Below are 23,797 nucleotides of genomic sequence, written 5' to 3'. Positions count from 1 at the left end.
CAAATCGCTGAGGCGGTAGATAAAATGGTTCATCATTAAATCCACGGGGCCATGTTATGCAGAACGGGAGAACATCAAACTCGGAACGTACGGAACACTAGCGGTAGCGGGTACTCCCCACTGCTCCTGAACTATTAAGGGCCCTCCCGGTCCATGGCGAGGATGGTGCTGAGGTTCATGGGGTGCATGTAGTCCGTGGATCCATGCATAAACTGTCCGACGATGATGCGGTTGGCCCGCTCCGTGGGGTGGAAGGCGTCCCAGAAGGCGTACGCCTCCCGGTCGGCGCACACGTTGGACGCCGGCGTGCACAGCCCGATCCCGTTATACGGCCCCTGCCCGCAGCACGCCACCTTCACGTTCGTGAACCCTGCACGCAGACACAACACTTACCGATTAGTCTTAATACAAAGAGGCACAGATCAATCTCCTGCGCGATCTCGGGTAAAATTACCGTAGCTCTGCGGGTTTGCCAGGTAGTCGAAGTTGGCGCGGTAGGTGTTGGCGGCGACGAAGACGTCGGCGCCGATGTCGCGGTTGAGGCCGCGCACCGCCTCCGCCAGCTGCGGGTTGAAGAGGTCCACGGCGCGGTTCAGCTCCGACGCGCACTCGCCGTCGCCGCTGTGCTGCGCCAGCTCCGCCGGCACGCACCCCAGCGGCCCCGTCCCCGTCACGATCACGCGCCGGGCACCCAGCTCGTACAGCCTCTGCATATATGCACCATGTCACCGTGTCAGGCCACACTTGGAGCGGAAGGCGAGTGAATTCTAGAGGTGCCGTCGTTGCGCTGCTGCAGTGCACATGCATCGTGCATTCATGCTGCAGCGCGACATCAGTGAATTCTGCAACTAACTATCGGTCGCCATGTGTATAGGGCTGTCTTTACCCTGCACGCACGCTACCGTTGCTGGCTCCATTTATGCTTGTCTTTACAGCTTGGGGAAAAAAGCGCGCGTGTGTGAAGACGCGACGTACAGGTCTCACGCGCGCCGCAAGGTGGGGGCTCACCAAATTGATTTGACTGGCTTGCATTGCGCTGGTAGATCCGATCGTGAATTGCTATGTTTTTTTTCATGTGCTCCAAGTTAATTCATGGCCACAAGTAGTTGGATCTTGGAATTGTAGTGACATCCATTTGATGTAGAGATTTACCTTCTTACGCGCTTCAGTTTGGCACAATTTCACCGCAATCTACTCCCACCATGCTAAATTACGTTGCATATAAACTTTGGAAGTGGCTAATTCTTGGTTCACCTAGAACTAACTTAATTCTCGGTCACCCTATTTCATGCGCAATTTATGTGTAATTGAAAAAAATGATTTGAAATTGCATGCACACGTTTAATTGCATACCCATTTATAATTCAAGAAAATTTGCTACATGACACCGTTATTTTTCGGGGCCGATGTGCGCAAATATCGACGCAAATCTTGTGGTTTTGAAGTTGACCTAGGACTGACCTAATTATCAATTAACCTAGAACTAGCAAAATGGTTAATTTTTAGTCAAAGTTAATTTTTTATAAGTTTGACCAAATGTATACGAAAAAGCATTAACATATACAATATCAAACTTATATTAGAAGAGCCGCCATGAAATATATTTTTATATTATATGCAATTAGATATTTCAAGGATTAGTATGTTTGCCTTCATATATGGTCAAACTCTCCAACAAAAAAAAATATGAAACACATTTTGAGATGGAGGGAGTAGTATTACATTGTGCACAAATAGAAACAAGATCTGTCAGTCTGCCGCTCTCTTCTTCAGATGTGTTATGGCTTCGTGACAGTTGACACTTCCATTTTTTCCTTCTGTCTTGGCGCTACTAATGGCCATGTCAGTGTGCAATCTTTTTTAAAGAAAAGTTTACAGTTTGCAGCAGAAACCTATCACTTGAACGCACTTTCTGGTTCTTAATTACTAGTGGCCATGTCAGTGGCTAGTGCATTGTGAACAAATCGGGAAGAACTTCAGCAGTAAAGTGAGAGGCAGCGAAGGGATTGGTAGCTTACCGCGAGTATCTTCCTGTACTCGGAGACGATGAACCGGACGTAGTCCGGGAGCGCGTACTGGCGAGAGCGCATGGACATGGGCACCAGGTAGTAGTTGTTCACGAAGTCGTTGCCTCCCAGCGTGATGAGCACAAGAGCCCCGCTCACGATCCTCGTCGCCTGCTCCTCGCCGACGAATGCCCTCAGCTTGCGCTTGTACTCCCCGAAGTAGCGCAGCTGATCCCCGATCCTGATGATGTTCACCTGCTCGACCGATCGACCATGCATCAGTAATGTCTGGCAGAGAAATGCATGACAAGTGCTGACAATTATATCTCTCGTACAAACTGCACGCCTGTGTCGTTGAGGATCCCGACGCCGGCCGACGCGAAGTTGGCGCCGACGAGCAGCTTCACCCCTCGGAGCTCGGGGCTCAGGTACGGCAGCGCAGGCTCTGCCCCGAGGTGCTCACCTGAAGCAACGAAAATGACGGCGTCAGTAATTCGATAACTCCACTCCTCCCCAAATCAGCAGCATTGTGAAATATGCATGCATGGGCGCATGTCGAAAGAAAGCATAATTGTGCATTACTGATGATGTCAGGGATGTTGAGCCCGTTGGAGAAGCGGCCCGTGGCGCGGTGCGATGGGTAGTCGATGCCGTAGGGCGGCGCGTCTGCGCGCGCCGTGGTCAGGAGGTAGTTGTTGTTGCCGTTGTCCACGAGGGAGTCGCCGAAGACGAAGAAGGCCCGCGGCGCCGCGGACGCCGCCGGGGCATGCGCCGCCACGACGAGGACGGAGACGAGGAGAGAAGCGAGAGCCGCGTCCATCATGATCTGCTCAAGAGAAGCTTCGGACTTGAGAGATGACAGGTGGCTATAGACGTAGGCAAAGCACTGCTAGTGCTAGACTAGAGAGAGTGGTCAGGGTCTGATTTATACATGGCATGCCGGACTGGTCGATCTGGCTCGGCCAGCAACCTGCATTGAGCCAAGTTAAAATATGGCAGGACACGCTCGCAAATGCGAAGGTGGTTGGGCGATGGATATACCTCGATCGGGAGAGGCTCTCCTTGGATCATGTGCCCAGCAACGACACAAGCAGTGTGTGACGGGCTGCAGCTAGCACAGGTCGTAGAAGCTTTTTGTTCGGAAAGAACGGAGTCGATCTGTGCTCGCTGTCGCACGGAGGGAAATATGCTTTGCTTCACGGCCGTCCTGTTTGCTGTTTAGAGGGAAGAGAATTTCAGTTATGAGTAGGGCTTAAAGCTGCAAACTTAAACCCAGGCTGAATGCTGGAATTGTTTGAAGTGCGGTTGGTACTGCAATTAGTACATGTTTAGTTTGGTACCATGGCATCATGACAGTTGGTTAGTTCAGTTTGAATTTGTGCTGAATTTGCTTGGGCATAGTAACAAATACAGGCTTCTTAGTAAATTGGAACACATAAGTCACAGCGGGAGGCGAATAGAGTTCCCATAGTATCTGTGTCAGAAGTGTATCTAGCTTTCAAATCTGTAGTAATTCTCACCTACTCAACTTTAGAAAAACTCTCATGTCTTCAACAAACACCTAGTGCGAAAAACTTACAGCTCTTCATACACACTGTCAATCCCACTTTTCATTTATTGCGCTGTCAGAAACTTTCCATGAGGAAAGTAACATACCATGTGAATTTCATAAATCGGCGGGGTAGAATTTTCAAGATGAATAAAAAGAAGCAAATACACCATTCTACGACAGAGATCATTGTACTACAATACAAATCTTGGGGGTACTACAATACTTTGCACAGCGGTACAAAGTACAAACATGTGATGAAAAGTGAAAACATCTAATAGCTGCCACTTTGACATTCTTTTTTTTTGACAGCTCAACGGTGGGGCAAAAAACCCCACCTGAAGTAGACTTTTTATTTCAACTCAGCAGCAGGTTCTTTACATCAATAGCTAGAGGAAGCAAACACAAGAGAGAACAACACACGCGGAAGCTAGGGGTCACGTAGAGCTTGCTCGAAGTTGTGCAAGCCAGGCGTCAACCGGGTGCCGCGAGAAGCAGCGAGGCAGACGATGCAGCCACAGCTCACAGTGCTCAGCCAGCAGCAAGGCAAGTTGACGAGCCCGCATCCAGACGTCATCGAAGACCTTGCGGTTTCGGCTTTTCCACGCAATCCAAAGGATAAGAAGCACCAGCGTGTGCCGAACGAAGGGAGCGTGTGCGTGGAGCGGGACGGCAAGCGCCGCGCAAACCCCCTCCAGGTCCCGCGCCGCGCCGGCCGTCGGAGCCCCGACGAGAGTAAAAAGAGGAGAAAGCCGCGTGCACCCGGCGAAGAGGTGGAGCAAGTCTTCGTTGGCATCGCAAAAGGGACAGCGAGGAGAGGGAAGAACTCCGTGCCGGTGCAGGAGCGCCCGAGTCCTCGTGTTACCGTGCCGCGCGATCCAGAAGAAGACGCGGACTTTCAGGGGAGCAAAATTCTCCCAGTTGTAGTCAGCCAGGGGTAGAGCAACACCGGTGGTGCACATGATGCGGTACGCAGCCGCCGTGGAGAACGCTGTGCCACCCGGGAGGAGACGAGCGTCTGGGTCACTGGAAAGGGCGGCATGCTGCAGCGAGCCCACGAGCTAGCCCAGCTGCCCTTGCGCGGTGACCGTGAGGCGTGGCTGAAGCGGCAGCAGCAGCCGCCGTTCACGGAAGGCGTCGGCGACAGTGAGGGCAGGGTTCGTGCAGTGGGAGAGCAGCGCCGGAGTGCACGCAAACAGGGGCCCCGCAGCATGCCAGTTATCGAACCAGAACGACGTCGTCTCGCCATCACGCACGCGCACATTGGTGATGCCACGGTAGGTTGCGAAGAGTTGCTTGAACGCTCGCCAAGCGGGGGTGTCCTCCCGCGACGGCGGGTCGGTGATGCCGCTGGCACCGTACCAGCGTCGAACCCAACGAGTCCAGGGAGTGTCGTCGCCGCTGACGAGCTTATGGATGAACTTGAGCAGGAGGCTCATGTTCTGGATATGAAGATCACGGACACCGAGTCCACCTTCCTTGCGTGAGCGACAAACATCAGACCAAGCCACCTGACAATCTCCACCGGAGCAAGCAGCCCTACCCTTCCAAAGCATTCCACGCCGCGGCCGGTTCATACGATCAAGCGTCGTCAACGGCAGCGGGATGACACTCATGGCAAACGACGGTAGGGCAGACAGGACTGCGTCAGTGAGTGTGAGACGAGATCCCAGGTTTAGGAGCGAACTCTTCCACCCAGGCGCCCGCTTCTTGACTTTCATGACAAGGTGTTGAAGGTCTTGAACTCGCAACTTACGTGCAGTTAGCGGCAAACCCAAATAAGTTTGGGGGAACGCAGCAGGCGAGCACCCAATCAAAGAAGCTAACTCCGCCGCATGATCAGCTGGGACATGAATTGGCACGAAAGCAGACTTGTGGAAGTTGATTTGCAGGCCGGTGGCGGTGGAGAACGAGTCAAGCAGGTTTTTTGCACGGAGAATCTGGTCCTTGTCCGCACGCAGGAGGAGTAGAGTGTCATCGGCGTATTGTATCACTGGGCACGGCAGGTCCTCAACCAGGGGATGGAGCAGCCGGGCAGGGGAGCTATCACCGGCGATGAGTTCTTGGAGGACGTCAGCAACGATGATGAATAAGTACGGGGACAATGGGTCGCCCTGGCGCAGCCCCTGTTTACAGTCGAACCAGCGCCCCGGCACACCATTGAGGAGGACAGACGTGCGCCCTGATTCCAGAATAGCACGAATCCAACCGCACCATTTATCGCCGAAGCCTCGTGCGCGAAGGATTCGATCCAGGGCAGACCAATGCACGGAGTCGAAGGCTTTACGGAAATCCAATTTCAGAACAATCGTGGGGACGCGGCGCTTGTGGCAACACTGAACCAGCTCGGCAGCATAAGCAAAATTGTCCGTAATGTTCCGTCCGCGAATAAAACCAGACTGATCGATGGACACCAAGGAAGGCATGAGGGGTTGGATCCTTCGAGTGAGCATTTTGCATAGAATTTTTAGCGCAGTCCCTTGCAAAGAAATAGGCCTGAACCCATCAGCTGTGACAACATCATCTCGCTTAGGCAACAACACCATGTACGCTTGGTTAAGGGGCTGTAACCGCGCGGCTCCAGCATGAAAAGCATCAAACAGCTCTGCCAGGTCCCGCTGAATCAGCGGCCAAAAATGTTTGAAGAACCCTGGGCTGAATCCATCGGGTCCGGGGGAGGCGTCAGAGCGCATCCTGAACAACGCAGCGCGGGCCTCGTCCATAGTGAAGGGTAGCTCCAGAGCAGCCAAGGCAGTGATCGGCGTGTACAGGGATTCGACATCAAACCGGAACGAGGTCTGAGTACGAGATCCCATCAGGGCAGAGTAGTAATCGGTGAGGACTCGCTCTTTTTCCGGATGGGTGTACACAGGCGCGCCACGGTCGTGAAGCACACGGATTGTGTTTTTGCGAAGACGGGCAGAGGCGCAGGCATGGAAGAAGCGGGTGTTCTCATCTCCGAGACGGCAATAGCGAATCGAGTATCGCTGGCGCCAATACAAGGACTTGATTTTCAGCTGCCGCCCTAATTGATCTTTTGTCAATCTACGCAGCAGGGCTTCGGCAGCGGACAACCAGCGAATTTCCTCCAGCCGGTCAAGTAGCAGAATGACTTCACGACAGGCAGAGATGACAGTGTCTGGTTTTTTCCTCGTGCGCGCCCACTTTTTCGACTCAGCACGCACCCACTTCAGTTTTTTTGCAATACGAGCAGCCGGGTCCGCAAGCTGGTTGCAGCGCCGGCCCCAGACATGGCTGACCAGGGAGCAGTAGCCTGGATCGAGAGCCCACCCTTTCTCGTAACGGAATGTCGTTGCCGCAGGGATTTTTGAAGTTGCCGAAACCAAAAGGGGTACGTGATCCGAGGTTGCACGAACCGCAGAGCCGAGGGTGGTGTTGCAGAGAACTGCAGACCACTCCAGGTTGATGAAGACGCGGTCCAAGCGCACCAAGGTAGGCTGGTCACGCATGTTCGACCACGTGAAGCGTCGATCCAGAAGCGGCAGTTCTTGGAGGAGGAGCTCGTCAACGACAGAGTTGAACTCCGAGGCAAGGCCAGCGTCGAAAGCCGCGTTGCTGCGGTCGTCCGGCCAGCGGGCAACATTGAAGTCGCCCGCGATCATCCAGGGGCCGCGGCACACCGCACCGAGGCTGCGCAGCTCGTCGAAGAATTCCTCGCGTAGGGCATCCTCGCAAGGCCCGTAGACGTTGGTGATGTAGAACTGCAGGTCGTCAGCATTGGACCTGAGCTCAGTCGTCAGGCAGAATTGCCCAGCGAAGCGCGAAACCAGGGTCCAACGAGAAGGGTCCCAGGCAGTAAGGATGCCGCCCGACGCACCCATGGCATCGACGCGCTCGTGGGCAGAGAGGGAATGTGGCAGGAACGACCCAAGCTTGAAGCAGGAGGGCGCCGTCAGCTTCGTTTCCTGCAGACACAACACGGACGGGGACATGTCCAGGACAGAGGAACGTACAACCGTGCACTTATCATCATCTCCTAAGCCACGAACGTTCCAGATCGAGATGGCCACCTCAAACAAGCGAGGAGCACTCATATTGGAAACAAACTCACACCTAATTTACAGCGGATTAAGGTAAACACACAAAACACGCACACAGAGGGGACAGCCGCCGAGAGCACGACAGCAGGGCGAGATGCGGAGACGCGCCGGGCGCCGATGGAGCGAAATTGTCGGCGAGGACGCCGAGCAGGCGCCCGGGGCGGTTGCAGCAGCCAAGACGGCTGCATCAGTCCACGTCCGCGATCACCGGGGAGGCCGCCGCCAGGTGGCACAGGTCTTCTTCAGGGAGGTCGCAGCCACGGGCCAGGCTATGGAGCAGTTCAGCGGGCAAGAACGGCGTGGACGCTTCATCAGTCTCCCGCGCCAGGGCAGCTCCCTCAAGCTTATGAGCTTTTAGCGCCACAGCTTTAGCCGTCATGTTCTGGTATCCGCCCTTAGCACTCCCCCCTGATCCGCCGGCTTCGTCTGGGCCCGTCCTCACTGTCAGCTTCATCAGCAAGCGCCGTGAGCGGGTGGAAGCAGGCTGCCGCAGCGCGACGGCCACGGCGGATGGCACCTCCGATGGGCGCGCGAGGAGCACGGGGCAGCATCATGGGGCCGGGGGCCGCGAGGTCCTCCGCGTGGGGCGGCTCCGAGGGATCACCGTGAGACGGAAGTGGTGAGACTGTTGAGGACGGCGGGGCGGGAGGGACCGGTGGGCTTGTATGTGGCGTTGGTGGAGGGGTCGCATTGGGGCAAGGTGTGACGGGGAAGGCGGTACCATTGGCGATACGGCGGGGTGGTGGGCTTCCTAGCGGAGAGGCCAAGGAGGCGCCATGGACGGGCGACGGTGTGGCTGAAGGTGATCCGGCGCGGGGGGTAGAGGCAAGTATCAGGAGGCCAGGCATGGAGTTTGGACAGCGGTCGCGGCGTAGGCCGGAACGATGGCCGGAGCCGCCGCAGACGAGGCAACAAACGGGGTCACGACATTCCCGGACAGGGTGCTTGGGAGAAAGACACCGGAAGCAAAGCTTCTTCCGCTTTATAATGGACTGGGGCGCAGAGAGCGAGGGAGCAGTGATGGAGGACGAGATCCCCAAGGCCGGCGAACAGCGGTTACCGGCGCACGGAGCCGACGAGATGGAAGGAGTAACTCCGGGCGCGTCCGTGCGAGCGCGGCAGGGGGTCTGCGGCGAGGCACGTGGCCAGGGCAGCGGCCGCGAGGCAGCGGTGGAGTCAGCGGAACCCAGGCGCACCACGTCGGCAAAGGAGAGAGAGGGACGGTTGGGAAGCGCTGACTCGGGCGCGGTTGACTCCGGAGGAGTTGACAAAGGGGTGCTGTCGGCGGCAGGGATTCGAAATTGAAGATGGCGCCTCGCGTGGTCAACGGTCGGGTGGGAGAGAAGGGAGATGCCGGCGTAGTCGAACCGCCCGCGGCGGAGCACGGCGGCGGCGACGCTAGCGCAGGCCACCGAGGTAGAGAAGACGCCAGGCTCTCGCTCCAAGAGGGAGAAGCGGTCAGCGCGCGAGGTGAAGTGATAGTTCAGCGCGTTGAGCACGGTGAAGAACGGGGGCCGACCGCATCCTGAGAGCGCGGTGATCCAAATCGAGCAGCTGCCGGCCAAGGGCGAGAAGGGGGCGACGGGGGAGCAGACGGTGGAGTGGAGCGAGGCTAGGCAGAAGTGAAGGAAGGCCTCACCAGGGCGGCACACAAGGAAGTTGGTGGGCGGGGCAGAGGGAGGAACAGCATCGGCCAGGGCGCCATGGGAGACGGAGGATGGACGCCGACGAGCAGGAGGGCACTCGGGGCTGGCGGTGGCTAGGGGCAGCAGGTCTGGGGTGGGGAGGATTGGTGGCTGGGAGGACGGCGGAGGAGGGAGGCGGCGGGCGGAAGCCCATCGCCGGAGGACAAGGCTGGGAGCTCTCATCGCCTCACCACGACATATACGTCCACTTTGACATTCTCTGAACCATAAAATGCTATCTTTTACACATCAACACTTTGTGATCAGTGAGATGTAATAATTACTTTGGATGTTTGGGATAATAATGAAATAAACGCCATATGATTCAATTGATGCAGAGGCTGGGGCTAGTCCCCTTTTCCTAAAAAAATAGAATGCCAACTTTATGTTATAGTATTTATCTGATATGTGTTAGGGCAATATGCGTGTTGTATTACCAGGGGGGCCAAAGGCCACAATATATAGTACATGTACAGGTGCAAATATGCAGGAAGCCCCCTAACATATGGGGAAACTACAATATACAAATATATACTCTAACACCCCCCCGCAAACTCATGGTGGATCCACAACACTGAGTTTGGAGAGTAAAAAGTCATGCTGCGCTCGAGTTTGTGCCTTTGTAAAGAAATCCGCCAACTGCAAATCTGAAGGCACATAATGAACCGCAACAACCTCATCCTGCACCTGAGCACGTGTATAAAAAGCATCAACACCAATATGCTTGGTCAGCTCATGCTTGACCGGATCACGTGCAATACTGATAGCACCTGTACTGTCAGACAAAAGTGGAGTGGGTGTCGTAACAGAGACCCCAAAATCTGCAAGCAACCACCGTAACCAGGTCACCTCAGCAATCAACAAAGCCATAGCCCGCAGCTCAGCCTCAACACTCGAACGAGAAACCGCTACCTGTTTCTTCGTCTTCCAAGCAACAAGCGAACCACCAAGAAACACACAGTAAGCAGAAAGTGAACGACGATCCGTAGGATCACTCGCCCACGTAGCATCCGAGTAGCACTGGAGCTGGAGAGAGCTAGAACGAGGAAAGAAAAGGCGACGAGTGATCGTGCCACGAAGGTAACGAAGAACACGGAGGAGATGACTGTAGTGAACAGTGGTAGGAGCTGAGACAACCGACTCGAATTTGAACAGGATAAGAAATATCAGGACGAGTGACAGCAAGATAAACAAGACTCCCAACAAGATGACGATAACGTGTGGGATCAGGAAGAGGATCACCATCAGTAGGATGAAGCTTAACATTAAGCTCCATAGGAGTATCAACCGTGCGCTCATCCCCAAGAGCAGCACGAGCAAGAAGATCCTGAATGTACTTCTCCTGAGAGATAGAAAAGCCATCAGAAGTGGAGGAAACCTCAATCCCAAGAAAATAGCGAAGAGGACCAAGATCAGTCATGAGAAACTGATCACGAAGACGAGCCTTTACAAAGGCAATATACTCAGGATCATCACCAGTAATGATCATATCATCAACATAGAGAAGGAGAAGGGTGCATCCACGAGGAGAAGTGTGAACGAAAAGTGCTGGACCATGAAGACTAGGAGAGAAACCAGCAGCAGTCACCACAGAGGCAAAGCGCTCAAACCAGGCACGAGGGGCCTGTTTGAGACCATAGAGAGAACGTCGAAGACGACAAACCATCCCATCGGGAACAGAATACCCAGGAGGAGGCTGCATGTAAACCTCCTCACTCAACTCGCCATTAAGAAAAGCATTCTGAACATCAAGCTGGGAGACAGACCAGCGGCGAACAGAGGCAACAGCAAGAAGGGTACGCACAGTAGTCACATGAGCCACAGGGGCAAAAGTCTCATCATAGTCACGGCCGTGCTCCTGCTGAAAACCACGAGCCACAAGACGCGCTTTATAGCGCTCAAGAGATCCATCAGAGCGAGTCTTAATTTTATAGACCCACTTACACGTGATGGGACGAACACCAGAAGGGGGAGAAACAAGATCCCAAGTGCCAGTGCGCTCAAGCGCAGCGATCTCCTCAGCCATGGCAAGCTGCCATTCAGGATGACGCTCATCATCCCGATAAGAAGTCGGCTCGGAAACGACAGAGAGACCATACTGACTAGGAGAGTAACGAACTGGAGCACGACGCTGGCGAACAGGCCGAGAAGGGGGAAGTTTATCTACATAAGACAAGTCATCAGAAGAAGAGGAAGAAGGGACAGAATCGGAAGGAGCCGAAGCCGGAGAACGAGGAGTACTAGGTGGACTAGACGAACGAGAGGATGGCGTCGAAGGGGGCGCATCAGAAGTAGGAGGGAGGGGAGGAGGGACAGCAGGGGGTGCATCCGGAAAAAGAAGAAAAGAGATATCATCCACCGGGTAAGTACCCGAGGTGGGGCGAGGATAGAAGGGACGCGTCTCATCAAATGTGACGTCACGAGAGATGCGCATCCGACGACCAACGGGGTCCCAACAGCGATAGCCCTTATGCTCATCACTGTATCCGAGAAAAACACACTCAACAGACTGAGCGGTCAGTTTGGTGCGTTCGCAAGGAGGCAGAAGGACATAGCAGACGCAACCAAATGAACGGAGAGTCGAGTTGTCTGGAGAAACACCAGAGAGACGCTCGAGAGGAATGCCACCATGTAGAGCAGCGGAAGGCTGAATGTTAATGAGGTGGGCCGATGTAGCGACAGCCTCAGCCCAGAAATGTGGCGGAAGAGAAGAGGCAATCATCATAGCACGGGTGGTCTCAAGAAGATGACGATGCTTACGCTCGGCGATGCCATTTTGATCATGCGCGCCGGGACAAGAAAACTGAGCGAGGGTGCCCTCCTCAGCAAGGACACCACGAAGGTGCTGAGAGATATACTCACCAGCAGAATCAGCACGGAACACGCGAATGGGTGAGGAATACTGAGCGCGGACCATGGCCGCAAAACGCTGATAAATAGAGAGCACCTCACTGCGAGAGTGCATGAAAAACACCCAGGTGTACCGTGAAAAATCATCGATGAATAAGATATAGTATCGATGGCCCCCTTTCGAAGCGAAGGGAGCCGGACCCCAAACATCTGAATGGACTAAATCGAACGGTCGCTGAGAGACAGACACACTAGTAGGATAGGGAAGCTGAATCTGTTTGCCTAACCTACAACCCTGACAGTGTAACGACCCATCTCCAGAGACAGACCCTAGAAGGCCACGATGAACCAAAGACGACATGCGAGAGTCACAAAGGTGACCAAGACGATGATGCCACTGCTGAAAAGAGCCGGTGACAGAGGCAACAACCGGAGGAGAACTGGCAGATGAAGTGGCAGCGGAAGGAACACGAAGCCAGTCTAACTCCCAAAGCCACGGAGACTGACGGCTACGAGGGCCAGCTCCAACCAGGGTCTGTGTGCGACGATCCTGAACCGCACAAGACTCAGCGTCAAGAATGATGCGACAACCAGAATCGGTGAGCTGGCTAGCAGAGAAAAAGTTCATCTGAAGGCGAGGAACATGAGAAACATCAGGGACAGAGAAAGAGGGAGTAGAAAGGGTGCCTGTACTAGAAACGGGAATAGAGGTACCATCAGCCGTGACAACACGGACAGGGGAAATAAGAGACCGAAGAGCAGACAGGATAGAAGACTCAGAGGTCATATGAAAGGAAGCTCCAGAATCCAGATACCACGGGGACGTACCTGACTGTGTAGAAAGTGGTGGTCGCGCAGTGCCAGAAGAGCCAGTCACAGAACCAGCAGCGCCCGGCGAGGAAGAGTCTGGAGTAGCGAGCAGACCACGAAGACCCCTGAGAATGTCCTGATCAGAGAGTGCAACTGCAGAAGATCCTGAAGAGCCAGCCTGCTGACGATCCTGGAACTGCTGACGTAAACTGGGATCCCGCGTCCAGCAGGTGGAGGAAGTGTGGCCAACCTTGCCACAGTAGGTGCAATGAGGACGAGGGCGGAGACTCGGACCGCAAGGTTGCTGACGTAAACTGGAATCCCAAGCATCCAGCAGGCAGTGAAGCTGCGCTATCTCATGCGCAGAGAGGGGTGCGACTGGAGAGGTCGACGTACAATCAGGTGCCGACGAGGAGCTATCATCCACACGCACAGAGGCCACCAAAGGGGGCGACGGAGAGCAACACGCCGATGAAGACAGAGTCGGCAAAGCGCGGTCATAACCACGTGAAGAGGCCGCGAAAGTCGATGTAGAGCGGCAGGCCGACGCAGACGGAGTCGACGAAGCGCGGCCATAACCGCGGGAAGAGGCCGCAAAAGTCGATGTAGAGCGGCGGGCCGACGTAGACGAAGTCGGTGAAGCGCGAGCAGAGCCGCATGAAGAGGCCGCAAAAGTCGATGTAGAGCGGCAGGCCGACGCAGACGGAGTCGACGAAGCGCGGCCATAACCGCGGGAAGAGACCACGAAAGTCGATGTAGAGCGGCAGGCCGATATAGAGGAAGTCGGCGAAGCGCGGGCAGAGCCGCGTGAAGAGGCCGCAAAAGTCGATGTAGAGCGGCAGGCCGACATAGACGAAGTCGGCGAAGCGCGGGCAGAGCCGCGGGAAGAGGTCGCGAAAGTCGGTGAAGAGCGGCGAGCCGACGTAGATGGAGTCGGTGAAACGCGGGCAGAGCCGCGTGAAGAGGCCGCAAAAGGCGACGAAGAATGGCTAGCCGTCATACACGGAGGCAGCGGATAAAGACCAAGTACCGAAGGGAGGCCCAAAGATAAGGCGGAATCAGCGGAAGAAGACATCGGATAACAACAGCCGACGATTTTTTTTTTTTTTTTTTTTTAGATCGAAGTCAACTGGAGACAAGCCGATGCTGGAAAATACTCCGTAGACAGGAAACGCGCCGGCGACGGGAGACGAGCCAGCAGCAATTGGAAGCAGGAAGATGGAGAGTAACGCGGGGAGCAGACTAGCAGAGCAACGCGGTGTACAAAGGGCAGGAACACCACGCAGCAGGAGATCGGAACGGAGATCGATTGAGAAAATCGATTGAGCACGGGCACGAACGAAATCGGAGAGCAGCCGATCAGATCGAGCACGGCCACGCGGGCGACCATGCGCGGCGACCACGCGGAGAGGACGCGGCGCGGACGCGGCGCGGGGGCGGAACGGCGACCACGCACGGGGGCGGAACGGGAGCAGCCAGGGAGATCGATCACGCGCGGGATCGGAACACGTACTAGACTATGACCAATTTTTGCTCTGATACCATGTTAGGGCAATATGCGTGTTGTATTACCAGGGGGGCCAAAGACCACAATATATAGTACATGTACAGGTGCAAATATGCAGGAAGCCCCCTAACATATGGGGAAACTACAATATACAAATATATACTCTAACAATATGGTATCTTACAAAGATCTCATATCAACGTTGCAAAGTAAAAAAGAAAAAAGGAATTGCAGGTACACAAGAACTTTTCTGCTACTGCATTTTCTTGCAGAACCATTGAAATGGTCGTAACGGTTGTGAAATGAAATGGAAGTAACAGGGTGCTGTCCTTCCACGGGAATAGCAGCGAGCGTGTGTATTCATTGAGAAGTCCTGTAAGCTGCGTAGCTGCAATGAAAGCTGCCAAGACGAGACGGGCATTAGTAATGACACTTGTACAACGCCCGGTCTTGCGCTACTGCTTGCTTGAGTTCAGCCTGGCTCTCCGCGAGAACGTATCCTGTGAACCCATCAAACTTGTGTACCAGCTGAACCGGTGAAACCTGAGCCATCGGATGGTAAATAGAAGCGCAGGATCCATGTACAGGTTTGGCTGCTGGAACATTAGCGATTGGATAGAATTCCATCCGGTCCCGGAGATTTGTTTCGTTCCATCTGAAAAATTGCGTCATGAACTTCCTCCATAGAGTAGTCTTTGACTAACAGATCATTTTCAGCCACAGATAATTGAGGAATATCATTTTCAGCCATATATAAGTTAAACTTTGGTGTTATTACTTTGCTTCCAAAAAAAGAGAATGCGACTCAAATTCAGCAATACAGTCAATTGATATAGCTCATAAAGTAATCAAACCTACACAAACTGCGTTCATGCCAGGCAGACATATCTTAGAAGGAGTAGTAGTGCTTCATGAATCTATCCATGAGTTGCATACAAAGAAGTTAGACGGTGTTCTTTTCAAAATTGATTTTGAGAAGACGTATGATAAAGTTAAATGGCCATTCTTGCAACAAGTGTTACGTATGTAAGGGTTTGATGAATTCTGGTGTGACCGAATTAAACATTATGTGCAGGGCGGGAGTGTGGGAATTAGGGTAAATGATGATATTGGCCATAATTTCCAAACTAGAAAAGAATTGAGACAAGGCGATCCTTTATCCCCTATTCTTTTTAATATTGTTGCGGATATGTTAGCCATCCTTATTGCGCGGGCTAAGGAGGTGGGTCAAATCGGAGGCCTTCTAGCTCATTTAGTTGATGGTGGCATCTCTATTCTACAATATGCTGATGATACAATATTGTTTATGGAGCATGATATTGCTAAGGCGTTGAACATGAAGTTGATCTTATGTATTTTTGAACAGCTTTCTAGACTAAAGATTAATTTTCATAAGAGCAATTTTTTGTTTTGGTACGGCGAAAGACATTGAACACCAATATATGCAAATTTTTGGGTGTGCGGCTGGGGTGTTACCATTTAAGTACCTTGGTATCCCTATTCATCATCAAATTTTGAGAAATTCTGAGTGGAATCCGGTTGAAAGTCGTTTTGTGTCAAAGCTGGGTTGCTGACGAAGTAAGATGCTTTCTTATGGGGATAGGCTAGTTCTCATTAATTCGGTTTTAACAAGCTTACCAATGTTTATGTTGTTTTTATGGAGATTCCAGTGGGGGTCCGAAAAAGACTAGATTATTATAGATCGCAATTTTTTTGGCAATCTGATAAAAACAAGAGAATATATAGACTTTCTAAGTGGAACATGCTGTGTCGACCAAAAGAGCCCAGGGGTCTTGGTATTGAGGTTTTAGAATTAAAGAATAAATGTTTGCTTAGTAAATGGATGTTCAAACTCCTTACTGAAGAGGGTATGTGGCAGGAAATTTTTCATAACAAATATCTTCATTCTAAAACTCTGGCTCAAGTACAAGCAAAGCCTACGGATGTTCCTCTATCGCTCCGATATCCCTCTCTGTACAACATTGTTCAACATAAGAATGTCCTAGTTTCCACGGTATTGGCTCAAACCCCGCTAAAATATTATTTTTAGGCGAAGTTTAAATGATCACAAATATAACGAATGGTTGCATTTGTGTCAGAGGCTATTGATCTTAATACGGAGCCTGATAATAGTGATTCCGGTTTGTTTACTGTTAAATCTATGTATCTCGATTATATGAATGGGCATGCTAGATTCTTACGTAAGTATTTGTGAAAACTGAAAATCCCTTTGAAGATTAAAATCTTTATGTGGTTTCTTAATAACAAGGTATTACTTACTAAGGATAATTTGGCAAAGCGTAGGTGGACGGGATCTCAGAAGTGTTGTTTTTGTGATGCAAATGAAACTGTCCATCATTTGTTCCTTGCATGTCCTTTTGTTAAGATAATTTGGAGGATATCAATAATATGTTTGGGAACTGGTTAAATGGAGTTCCAAAAAAAGATTAAATTAAAATTCGGATTGGGATCTCTGCCATATGCTAGACAATTTGGAGGACTAGAAATGATATCATTTTTATTAATAAAAAAGGTACTAAATTTTTGCAGGTTATTCAGCGAGTTGTGCACTGGATCCAGTTATGGGCTTTCCTGCTCTCGGTGGACTAGCGCAAGGATATGGATACTGGATGCACCCGGCTGCTTGTGGTTACTTATGGCTTCTTTTTCCGGGCTACTACATGGCGACACAGTAATAGGATAGAGTATGGCTAGCCTAGTTTTGTGTCGTCTTTTATGTTGGTTGATTAATGTTACAACTATGTCAGATTCATGACTGTATTTTTGTTTTCTCCCGTACTTGAACCTTGAATACTTTTGATTATTGCAATAAAAAGGCCGTGTGCATCAGTTGATGCAAAGGCTGGGGTGTTTTTGCTCCCTTATCGGAAAAAAACATTAGCGATTGGAACCTTGTAGTGTCATTTTTTTCCAAGCGATCCACGTGGATCGATTTTCATTACACGTGAATAAGAAAAACAGGAGTGTCAAGCCGTAGAGGGCTAGTTCAAACGAAACAGCAAAAACAAGCTAAGCTATTACATCGCCGCCTACTGCTAGCGAAACAAACATTAGGAGTCTTGTTAACGGCCGAAGCCCACAACAAAAGCTCACAATATCGACCCAGGATACTGGCAAACGGAGAGAACATCAAGCAACATGAAACATTGGCATCTCCTTGATCTTTCACTTCCATGTCACCCATGTCCTGCATCTCTTATCTAGAGAGGATGTTGTTGCTGTCTAATAGCATTCTGTGCAGCACCACTAGTACCAGAAGAGCCAGCAAGCCTCAGTAGACCGTCAGCGCCCGCCCGGATATCATCAGCGTCCTTCTCACTATGTAAACCTGCCCAGTATTACATAAAAACAGTAGAGTAACTTATTAGCTCAAAGGGTTTTTTAACCAGTTTGTGTTCAAAACAAGATCGATTTCTGAGCTTCCATATGGCCCAACAGATAGCAGCCAAACCAACAATCTGCATGTATCTACTTGCGGGGAGAAACTGGGGAAACCACCAGAAAAACTGTGTAAAGAAACCTGGCCTCGACGGTGCCCCAATCACCTGACCAACAATACTCTAGACAAACTTAGCAGCTGGACAGGAAAAAAAGAGATGTGAAATTGTTTCAGTGCCCTCACATAACTGGCATGTAGCACTACCCTGCCAGTTGCGTTTCAGCAAAATATCTTTCGTTGCAATTGCATTGTGCCAAATCAGTCACAACCAGATCTTTATCTTTAGAGGAATCTTACTTTTCCAGAGATGTCTGAAAGTTCTATCCAGACCACTGCCACACAAGTGATTGTATACAGATTTAACAGAAAATTTACCTCCTTTTGTCCATTTCTAGAAGGGTTTGTCAGGTTCATTGTTAAGGGTAGTTTGGACCACAATTTGAGTCAACCCATGGATTTGCAAAGCAACATCAGGTGTCATCCTTCTTCTAAAATAAAAACCCCAATTCATAGCAGCTGCATCATCCACAGTCATAGATTGTTCAATGCATATATCATAAATATGTAGGAACCTATCTTTAAGTGGGCACTCATCACACCAAGCATCTCCCCAGAAACTTGTATATCTGCCATTATCTACCTGCATTCTTCTTCCATTCAAGTTTTTCTGTTTGACTTGCATCATATCTGTCCATAGAGGAGAATCTCCAGGTCTTTTTTTTGTATACAAGACACCTCCATCCCTCAAATATTTCTGTTTCATCAGCTTCTTTCAAGGGCCTGACCCATTCTCAAGTTTTCACCACCACTTGCACATTAGACTGATATTAAACTTATACAGATTTTTAATACCCAATCATCCTTTTTCTTGGGTGTACAAATCTATTTCCACTTGACAAAATGATATTTTCTTTTGTCAGCACTCCTAGCCCAGAAAAAGGACCTGATGGGTTTGCTCATCTGTTCAATATTTGATTTATGTAACAACCTCATGGACATATGGTACACATCAACACTAGACAGGCATGCATCAATCTTTACTACTCTCCCACCAATTGACATAGCATTTCACATCCAGCCACCTATTTTCTTCTTTGTTTTGTCACCAACGAAACCCATTTCTGCTAATGTTGGTCTCCTTGCACATACTCGAGTACCCAGATACTTTTGGGCCAGCTCCCTTGTTGACAATTAAATAGAGAGAAAAATTCTATGCTTTTATATCATCATCCAGTATCATCATTACTTCACTTTTCTCAAAATTGATTTTCAACCCAGACATGGTCTAAAAAATACATAGGATATCAAATTCACAGCTTGTTCCTCACTGTCTTGGATTAGAAGTATGGTATCATCAACATACTGAAGCAAAGCAACCCCTTTTTCTATCAAATTACTAGCCAGACCAATGTTAAGTCTATTTTGTTGAGCCAAGGACACCATTTTGGACAAACTATTTGCTGCCATGTTGAAAAGGAAAGGTGCAAAAGGGTCACCTTGCCTAACATCCTTGCAACTAGCAAAATATGGACCAATTTTGTCATTCACTTCCACACTCAAAGTGCCATTAGTCACCACTTTTTTGATCCAAACAATCCAGCTATCACTAAAACCTTTTTGAGAGCAACAGTCAAATAGGAAGTTCCAGTTGACTTTGTCATATGCTTTTTCAAAATCAATCTTCAAGACCACCCCTTGGTGCTTCCTGAATTTACTTTCTCTCAGGACTTCTTGGAGCGGCATAACTCCATCAGTAATGTATCTCCCTTTAACAGAAGCAGTTTGGCATTGAGACAACAATTTATCCATAACTGGTGCATCTCTAACAGTAAGGGTCTTGGTGAAAATTTTAAACAGAACTTGCAACAGACAAATAAGTCTGAACTTTTGTATTCTGTCAGCATCATCCCCTTTGGGAATCAAGGTAATAATTCCATAATTAATTCTTGCTAGGTCAATATTGTGATCATACACATCATCAAACACAGCCATTAAATCTTTTTTGATTGTCTCCCACCAAACTTGGTAAAATTCAATAGGGATCCCATCAGCGCCTGCTGCTTCGTTTTTTCCCATTTGATCTACAACATTCTTGACCTCTTCTTCTGTAAATCTCCTGTTCAAATTTTCCCTGTCAGTGTCATTTAATTTTTAATCACTGTTCCATACATCACCACTCAACCTAACCCCTTTGTCCTCTACAGGACCAAAGAGGTTTTTATTGAAATATGTGGCATGATTCAATAAATCTTCATCTCCCTGAATCACAAAGTCACCATGCTTCAAAGAAAAAATAGTGTTTTTTTCTCTTACACCCATTCACAATCCTATGGAAATATGCGGTGTTACTATCCCCCTAAAGCAACCAGTTATCTCTTGCCCTCTGGCGCCAAAACCATTCTTCTTTATCAAGAATATCCAGTAATTCTTGTTGATTTTTCACCCTTTTTTGAATGTCAGTGGCAGATACAGGAGAAAACTACTCCCTTATCTCCAAGTCAGCAAGCTCCTGAGATATTTCCTTCTTTATTTTTTTTATCTCTCCCTCTCAAATTGCACCCCCAACCTTTCAAGCTCTTTTTGACATTCTTCAACTTTTTTTTGCAATCTGACCAAGTTGTTACTGGCCCTGACACTTTGCTGCCAAGCTCTATGCACTCTGGCAAGGAAATCTTCTCTTATCCATATTTTGTCAAACCTGAACTCATTATTTTTTTAGCCCTAGCTTCCATGGTGTCAAGTATCATGGGATTATGATCAGACATCTCCCTGGATAATTTGTGGACTGTTGTAAGAGGACATAAATCTTCACATTCACTACTCATCAGGAATCTGTCCAATTTCTCTAGGGTAGGATTTGTTTGATTATTTGTCCAAGTATATTGTCCACCAGATAAATGGATTTCTCTCAAGGCATAAGTATTAATAATAGAATTAAACATATCTGACCACCTATTTCATTTCATCCTTTCATTTTTCTCAGAAGAAAATCTGAGGATATTGAAATCACCTCCTATAAGCAAAGGAAGCCTCTGATCACTGCAATCCATACCAAGTTCAGTCAGGAAATCTTCTTTATCACACACCTGTGCAACACCATAAACAATCACCAAGTTCCATCTCAAGCTAAGCTTCAAGTCCATCAAAGTAACTTTGATGACAAAATTACCAACAGTAGTATCAGTGATGGAAAATCTGGATAGCCTAAAACCACCCAAAATTCCACCACTTCTACCAATAGAGCTAATCCATTTCCAAGCAAAGTTGCCATGTGGGTCAATTTTCCTGAAAAAAGCAGGAGAGTAATCATTCTTGATAGTTTCCTGTAGCCCCAAAAAGTCAACATCCTACTCCCTAATAAAATCTGATAGGAAAATGCTCATACCCTTTTTACCCACACCTCTGCAATTTAGAGTTGCACCTATCATAGATATCTTGGGTTTTTTTTCCTACATCTTGTTCCAGTTACAATGCCACGCAAAGGGTGATCATTGTTAACTTTCACCGAGGCAACACTTGATTTTGATTGTGCTCCTCTGAAAGAACCACCTGATTTTGCTGGTGTTTCTCTCCTATTTCCAGATTTTCCCACTGATACGTTGCAAACGTATCTCTAATTTTTGATGCTCCATGCTTGTTTTACACCAATTTCTATATGTTTTTCTTACACTTTGTGGCATTTTTATGCATTTTCTGGAACGAACCTATTAACAAGATACCATAGTGCCAGTTCCTGTTTTCTGCTATTTTTGTATTTCAGAAAAGTTATATAGAAAATATTCTCGGAATTGTACGCAACAAAAGCCAAACCTCCTATTTTCCCGACATGAAGACGGAGTCCAAAGCAGAGACAAAGAAGAGCCAGGAAGCGGCCACATCATGCCTAGGCACGGGCCCCCTGGCCGCGCCTAGGGGTGGTGTGGGCCCCTCGGTGTCCTTCCACCTATATATTGCCTTCCGATGTGCAAACCCTAAATCAATCAGCCTCCATCCACGAAAAGTTACGCATCTCTGCCGCCAGCGAAGACAAGTTTCGGGGGACATAATTCTCTGTTCCGGCACCCTGCCGGGACGGGGAATTGCCCCCGGATCCATCTCCATCGACTGCTCTGCCATCTTCATCGTTGTTGCTGACTCCCATGACGAGGTGGGAGTAGTTCTCCCCCGAGGCTGAGGGTTTTACCGGTAGCTATGTGGTTTATCTCTCTCTCCCATGGTGTGATCTTTATGTGATCATGAGCTTTGTAATCTAGTTGAATAAGTAGATGTTACTCTTCATCTATTATGCTACTCAAGTGGTTTTATTATTGTGATCTCCGGAGACACCTTGTCCCACAGTGTGAAGGTGACAGTGTGCGCATCGTGTGTGTCTCTTAGGCTAAAGATTACAGAAATACTTACCATGAGTTATAATTTGAGTTGGATGTCTCTATCAAATTGTGGTGTTTGTTAGTACTATCTTTTGATGCTCAAAGTGATAGAGTGGGTTGTCCGTAGGTTTGGAACGCGACCTTTAAGGGGTGATTTTGCAGCCCTACACGGTGAATTGGTGTTCGTTATCCAACCGGAGAGTGGTTCAGAGTAGCATAGTGAAGAGATCATATTTATGTATTCAATTATGATATCATTGTTGAGAGTGTCCGCTAGTGAAAGTAAGATCCATGGGCCTTGTTTCTAAGCATTGAAACACTATTTACAACCAGTTTTGCTACATGTTTGCTTGCTGCCATTTTTATTTTAGATTGAAATTACCACCTATAATCATCCATATTACTTGTATTTCACTATCTCTTCTCCGAACTAGTGCACCTATACACCTGACAAGTGTATTGGGTGTGTTGGGGACACAAGAGACTTCTTATTTCTTAATTGCAGGGTTGCTTGAGAGGGATATCTTTGACCTCTACCTCCCAGAGTTCGATAAAACTTGGGTGATTCACTTAAGGGAAACTTGCTGCTGTTCTACAAACCTCTGCACTTAGAGGCCCAACACTGTCTACAAGAATATAAGCGTGCGTAGACATCACCCACACTTCTTATTTTATTCATGTTCCTTCTAGATACAACAGGTGTGAATTCATCATCTTCATCCAGGTCCTGATCCACCCAAAAGCCTAGGAATAAAATTCTTTCTATGTCTGAATCAACAACTGGATCTTGAACAGTTTGAGCTACAACAATTGCATGTCTAGCTTGTTCCATATCCTTTATATAGTTAATTTTTTCCATAGTGAAAGTTTCAGGATTGAACCCCATTTCAAGGGCCCTGTCACGAATAATATCATCATCAAGTAAAGCAAAAGAATTATGGGAAGTAAGATTGGTAACTGGCAAATCTCTAGCAGCTGCATTCATGCTTGCTCTCTCAGGGATTCTGGTAGAGTGTAGATCTTGAGCAATTATCCTGGAGCTCATTCTGGTAGTTTGTTGGCCACCACCTGCTTGAGATTGGTCTCCATATCAACAGGGTTATCAACATGGGATAGAGGTTCCTCCTGAGTGCAGTCAACTTCTAGTTGAGAACCATCAACATGTATAACCACAACGGTCCTCTCATGTTGAAGGGAAGGAGCAACCAAGGCCAGCACTCCCTGACCAGGATTGATATATTGCTCAGATGTTTCAGCACTTTCTGAATCACTACTGTCATAGTCTACTTTTTACTCAGACATGTCCCCTTCACCAGCTGCCTCCAGAATGGGCCCGAGTTCCTTTCTATATCCTTTCTGAATCATGAAAGACTTGTCACTACCAGATTTCACCAGGGTGTGCATAAACTGAGTGAAGGAAGGAGAAGCAGAAGCACTAGAGGAAGCTTGTCCAGGAGATAAAGCACTTGGAGCCAAGGCATCAATTACAGACTTGTGTA

General features: G+C 49.2%; 1 protein-coding gene across 1 annotated transcript; it reads right to left on the bottom strand.

The window, feature by feature from the left end:
• Positions 1-16: 16 nt before the first annotated feature.
• Positions 17-2,851, bottom strand: LOC127307089 (GDSL esterase/lipase At5g33370). The gene is made up of 5 exons (XM_051337788.2): positions 2,589-2,851; positions 2,342-2,469; positions 2,019-2,261; positions 455-707; positions 17-370 (listed from the first exon to the last, which is right to left on the bottom strand). The coding sequence occupies exons 1-5, from the start codon at positions 2,827-2,829 to the stop codon at positions 135-137; spliced, it is 1,101 nt and encodes a 366-aa protein (XP_051193748.1). The 5' UTR covers positions 2,830-2,851; the 3' UTR covers positions 17-134.
• Between the last annotated feature and the right edge of the window lie 20,946 nt (positions 2,852-23,797).

This window comes from Lolium perenne, chromosome 6 (genome assembly GCF_019359855.2).
Source record: "Lolium perenne isolate Kyuss_39 chromosome 6, Kyuss_2.0, whole genome shotgun sequence".
Classification (NCBI taxonomy): Eukaryota; Viridiplantae; Streptophyta; class Magnoliopsida; order Poales; family Poaceae; genus Lolium; species Lolium perenne.
This window is presented reverse-complemented; position numbering and strand designations above follow the sequence as displayed.

What these genes read in the sequence shown, in the direction of transcription:
- LOC127307089 (XM_051337788.2), bottom strand. Translation starts at nt 2,829, where the DNA reads ATGATGGACGCGGCTCTCGCTTCTCTCCTCGTCTCCGTCCTCGTCGTG. An exon ending in CAACATCCCTGACATCATCA is followed by an intron (nt 2,470 to 2,588) that starts GTAATGCACAAT and finishes TCGTTGCTTCAG; the next exon opens with GTGAGCACCTCGGGGCAGAG. An exon ending in GGCAAACCCGCAGAGCTACG is followed by an intron (nt 371 to 454) that starts GTAATTTTACCC and finishes GTCTGCGTGCAG; the next exon opens with GGTTCACGAACGTGAAGGTG.